Source organism: Penaeus chinensis, chromosome 29, assembly GCF_019202785.1.
Source record: "Penaeus chinensis breed Huanghai No. 1 chromosome 29, ASM1920278v2, whole genome shotgun sequence".
Taxonomy (NCBI): Eukaryota; Metazoa; Arthropoda; class Malacostraca; order Decapoda; family Penaeidae; genus Penaeus; species Penaeus chinensis.
In genome coordinates, this window is record NC_061847.1 from 27,132,969 (window position 1) to 27,138,767 (window position 5,799).

The 5,799-nt window shown below is 35.1% G+C and overlaps 1 protein-coding gene across 1 annotated transcript in view; it reads left to right on the forward strand.

Annotated features, from left to right (window-relative positions):
- LOC125040438 (rhodopsin-like) overlaps positions 1 to 3,313 on the forward strand; it is a 58,209-nt gene extending 54,896 nt beyond the window's left edge. The window contains exon 11 of the mRNA XM_047634990.1: positions 1,891 to 3,313. Within this exon, the coding sequence (XP_047490946.1) occupies positions 1,891 to 1,972 (82 nt within the window). The 3' untranslated portion in view covers positions 1,973 to 3,313. The remainder of the gene's footprint in view (positions 1 to 1,890) is intronic.
- Positions 3,314 to 5,799: the final 2,486 nt, after the last annotated feature.

Consider the following 5,799-nt stretch of genomic DNA (forward strand, 5'->3'; position numbering starts at 1 on the left):
GTGTGTGTGTGTGTGTGTGTGTGTGTGTGTGCGTGTGTGTAAGTGTGTGTGTGTGCGTGTGTGTGTGTGTGGGTGGGTGCGTGTGCGTGTGCGTGTGTGTGTGTGTGTGTGTGTGTGTCCTGACTATTATGTGATGTGAACATATGATCCCAAACATACAACAGTGACCCATTTTTTGTGTAGATTAGATAACGTATTGGTCGTTTGTTCATGAATCTCATGATAATAGTGCTTCCTGTAATATTAGTACAAAAATAATAAGACATTAATAAATATATAAATAATATATAAATGTATGTTTATGTGAGTGTTTATATACACAGGTATATATTATTTTCTATTGTGTATATTAGAATATCATTGGCGATGATTGTGAATATACGTATCTAATTAGCAGCATGTAAATTAATCAGAACCACAGCATACATGCTTTATATCAAGAAACCTTACCTCAAAAAACACATACACAACACATGCACCTCCAGCATAACTTTACAAACATACATATCCACACCAAACACTATCATACATAATAGTTACACACTCACGTACCCAAATAGAATACGCCAAGACCCGTAACAAGGAATTCAGAAGACTAACACCAGGACTATAACACGGAATTATTCGCGTAGAATCCAGAATGGAATTCAAAAATTCGGAGCTCTTGCACGCCACTCAGAACCCTAGCAAAGGATTCAGAACTCGAACTTCGAAACAGAACCAAGGATCCTTGCTAAATGTGGAACCCTTCCACACAATCCTGAATCCCGAGCCAAACACACGGTCCAGAACCCAGACATTATACCCAAAAGAGAACAGGGCTGTGCTAATGTCATCCCGAGAGTGGCAGCAGCGAAGGGTGAGAGAGAGAGAGAAAGAGAGTTAAGAGAGAGGAGAGACAGAGACAGATAGAAAAGGGAGAGGGAGAGACAGAGACAGATTGAAAAGGGAGAGAGAGATACAGAGACAGATAGAAAAAGGGAAAGGGAGAGACAGAGACAAACAGACAGACAGACAGACAGAGACAAAGGCAAAGACAAAGACAGAGAAACAAAGACAAAAATAGACAGAAACAGACACAGAGACAGACAGAAACAAAGATGGAGACAGGCAGACAGAGACAAAAACAGAGATAGACAGACAGGCAAACACAGAGAGAGAGAGAGAGAGAGAGAGAGAGAGAGAGAGAGAGAGAGAGAGAGAGAGAGAGAGAGAGACAGAGAGAGAGAGAGAGAGAGCCAGAACCAGTATCAGAACCAAAGACAGAGAGAGAGAGAGAGAGCCTGTACCCCGGCTCATTATGCCCGCGCACACCTCGCACTCGGAGTGTACTTGAATGTTTTGCTAATATCTCGAGGCCTCAGAATCCGCGGGTTGTGTTCGTGTTAGCTTCACCGTGTTTTCTTTCTGGGCTTGAGTCTTGTGTGTTCGGTGTGGGTTTTGCTTGTAGAAAAGAAAATGTGGCATGGAAATTTTGTATGCGAAGTCAAAAAACGGTGGTTGTTTATTTTAGAGATTTTGTAAAGGTGATAGGCACACAGACCTTATGGTAAGGGGGTGGGGGGGTAACGCATAAAATTGGATGAAAGAAGAATGCACAAAAATAAGCAGAATTTCGGCGATATCTGCAGTTTTCTTATTATTATTCTCGTCATGTTCTTCAATAATCAATAGGTAACCGATACTTCTTGAAATAAAACGGCAGAGAAGGACAGATAAAATGCACAAATACGGATAAATAAAAAACAAAAGTATATGACACGGTACTCACCCAGTAACATAAACAAATATCAACCTTTTCTTAGCAAACCCGACCACATATAGTAAAAAACACACACAACAGAAAATAAAGAAAAGATAAATTATAAACATTAATTTATCTACACACAGGAAGGACCTGCCTAGTCTGGACGCCCTGATTTCATCAATGGGAAACGAGGCAAGCAAGAGGACCAACAATACTGACCTGTAAATGGATGAGTAAAGAATGAGATGAATGGAAAACAGGCTGAATCAACCGGATGAATTAGGAGCAGGATTGGGAACAGGTTAAATGGATTAGATGAATGAGGAACAGGTTAAATCACTGCGAAGAGCTAGTTGAAGGCTCCCAGAGATCGTGTACGTTCTATGTAGGTATGCATATGCAGTGTGTGTGTGTGTGTGTGTGTGTGTGTGTGTCTGTGTGTGTGTGTTTAGAGAGAGAGAGAGAGAGAGAGAGAGTCAGACATTTTCACACAAACATTGAATGGAAAGAGAAAGAAAATTGCATTTATTTCGCACTTGTTCCTCCTCCGTCGAAAAGCATCAACCATCCTAATGGCATTTGGTGGCATTCAAGTTGAAGAATAGCAAAAGGAAAATTATACACCAAGAACCATGAAATGATGTCCAGCCCTACAATCCAGTGTCTTGATATGGTGACCGCTGTATGGAATGTAAACCCATTGATGTATGCGTTTTGCCGGGAGAGAATTCCACAGAAGTAGTAATTTAAAGGGGAATATATGCATACCTGTGTGTATGAGCGTCTGTGCACGCACGAAAATACATATATTTTATAATTAGAGATATAGGCGCGTGTGTTAGAAAGAGAGAGAGAGCAAAATAAATCTATTTCATAATACTCAGTAATATTCTCTGCATATATCATCATTAATGAATCATGCAAGATTTTCCTCATATAATTTCTGTATCACCTTATTCCTCTATTTTTGTAGAGTTTAGGCATTAATTTATTTATGTAGTAGATTTTCCTTCCGCTCCATAAAAATGTAAGAAAAATAATAATGAACGAAAACGAGTTATATGTGAAAGCTATTCAGGCGGGTTTGGGCGACCAATCTATCGCAAGCAATTTTGCTCGAACTTGGTTAAAAGCAATCTTGAGGATGACTCGGTGATCCAATATTAGAAATTATTAGCACTAATAATGATAACAATAACAATAAACTAACTCAAAGTTTCATCTCGATTTGTTTCAATATTACAAGCTTAAATCCGCCTTGAGTAATGGAGTCACAATTCTTTGTTAACTAACATGTGATCTTTTAGTAAAAAGTACAATGTGTGCTAATGTATTTAGTTTCGTTGAGGTATGTAAATTATTGTGGAGTTTACCATTGCTGTATGGAAACTACCTTATATTTCTGTGTTAGTCAGTATGTATATATTTTCATAAAATAGATAATCATGAAGATGGTATATCATCTAATCATAAGAACACACACTCCTTCAGTAGCTGGTATTTGGAAAAAAATGTGTATATGTGTGTGTGTATATATATATATAGATAGATATATAGATAGATAGATAGATAGATAGATTTATATATATACATATATATGTGTATATATACAGATATTACATATATATTATATATATATATATATAGATATATAATATATATATATAAATGATATATATAAACATATACATTTATATAAACATATATATATATTATATTTGTGTGTGTGTCTTCATATATATGTGTGTGTATGTATATATATATATATATATATATATATATATATATATATATATATATATATATATATATATATATATATATATATATATATGTGTAGTGTGTGTGTGTGTGTGTAAATATATGTATATATGAATATATATATATATAACATATCAAAATATATACCACAAATATCTCAGTATATGGCCGGATATGGCTGAACTCTTTCCCTTAGCCCAGTGGCCCTTAAACTTTTCACAGAACAATCCAGAACCCTTTCATAAAATCCAAAAACATTTTGCAGAATCCCCCATATGCACTCATCTTCAACCATATGACTAAAACTCCTTCGTACATGAAAAGTGAAAAATACTCTATACTTTTATTGGGCAAAGAATTTTTGACAAGCAGTATTCCTAAACAGGGAAATATATGTTATGAGAATTTCAAATATAATTGTTTGCCCTGATATAACTGGTATTACTTTGCCATCCCCCTCCTGGGGGATGTGTGTGTGTGTGTATATACACACACACACACACTCACACACACACACACACACACACACACACACACACACACACACACACACACACACACACACACACACACACACACACACACACGCAAACACATACGTACGTGTGTGTATGTATGTATATATATATATATATATATATATATATATATAGATATATAGGTATATTTAGTTATATATATATATGTGTGTGTGTGTGTGTGTGTACACGCACACATATATAAATATATATATATATATATATATATATATATATATATATATGTATATATACATACATATATATACATATATATATATATATATATATATATATATATATATATATATATATATATATTCGTATGTTACTTATAATCCTTGTGATATATTGATGTGCGTTTCATTTCCACCCAAAACAAATGTACTAGAATATACTCTGTTTTTAGATGAAGGTTAATATCAAACATTATATATTCAGACCTTTGCAAGTGTATATGTTGTTCAAAAACTATAGTTGTATTTATGAAGATGAATAAAAAATACTTATGATTATTAACCAATCGCGTTTTCTATATCCCAGTCATATTGTAGATAGATTGGTAAGTAAATCGATAGATGGATATACATTTAGAAAAAAAAAAATGGTTAAACAAAGATATAGATGTGAAAATATAAAAAAATAGAGAGAAGTGAATAGACAAAGAGGAACGTAATTAAATTGATACAGAGAGATAAATGACGAGATGTAACGAGAGAGAGAAACAGAGAGAGAAACAAGCGTATAGATAAACAAGGCGAGAAAAAGCGAGAAATTAACAGAAGATTAAATCGGCAGATATAAATTGAGAAAATGAAATAGATAAAAAAGCATATGTAAACCAAGATATGGAAAAAAAATTACATTTTGATAAATTGAGAGAGGGAGAGAGAAATCAGTAATAAGATGAACAGGGAGAGGGAAAAAGAATTAATTGATAAACAGAGAAGAGGGGATATAAATAAATTGGAGAGAGGGAGATAAAAATGAATAGAAAGACAGAGAGAAATCAATATAAATATAAACAGGGTAAGGGAAAGAGAAACAAACTGATAGACATAGTGAAATAGACAGAAATAAATGTAAAAGTAAGCAGGGAAAGCGAGACAGAAATACATAGAAAGATAAACAGCGAGTGGGACAGAAAAATAACTAGAAATGTAAACAGAGAGAGGGAAAGAGAAATAAACAGGCGAAATACCTTAGACACGTAGCCCTCCGTTTCTTCGTCGGAACCCGGGAAGCCACAGTTGAGACAGCGAGGAAAATTACTAAGTATATATTGTACCTTTGATTGTATTTTCTGTCCGGACCTTATCAGAAAAAGATATGCGTTCCTGTGTATTCACTGTAGAATGTATGTCTTATGTACTCCATACACACATGTATATGTGTGTATATATGTGTATATATATATATATATATATATATGTGTGTGTGTGTGTGTGTGTGTGTGTGTGTGTGTGTGTGTGTGTGTGTGTGTGTGTGTGTGTGTGTGTGTGTGTGTGTGCCTGTCCGTATATATCTGTGTGTGGGTGTGTATCTGTAAGTATAGATTCTTTTGTGAGTGTGTGTGTGTGTGTGCGTGCGTGCGTGCGTGCATGCGTGCATGCGTCCGTGCGTGCGTGGTATGCGTGGTGTGTGTATGTGTGTGTGTGTGGTGTGTGTAGTAAGGTAGATATTGCAGATAGAGCGTGCTTAATTGGACATTTCATTCATGTAACCCTCGGTTAATTCTCCTAACATTACCTCTACTGACCATCCATTACACGC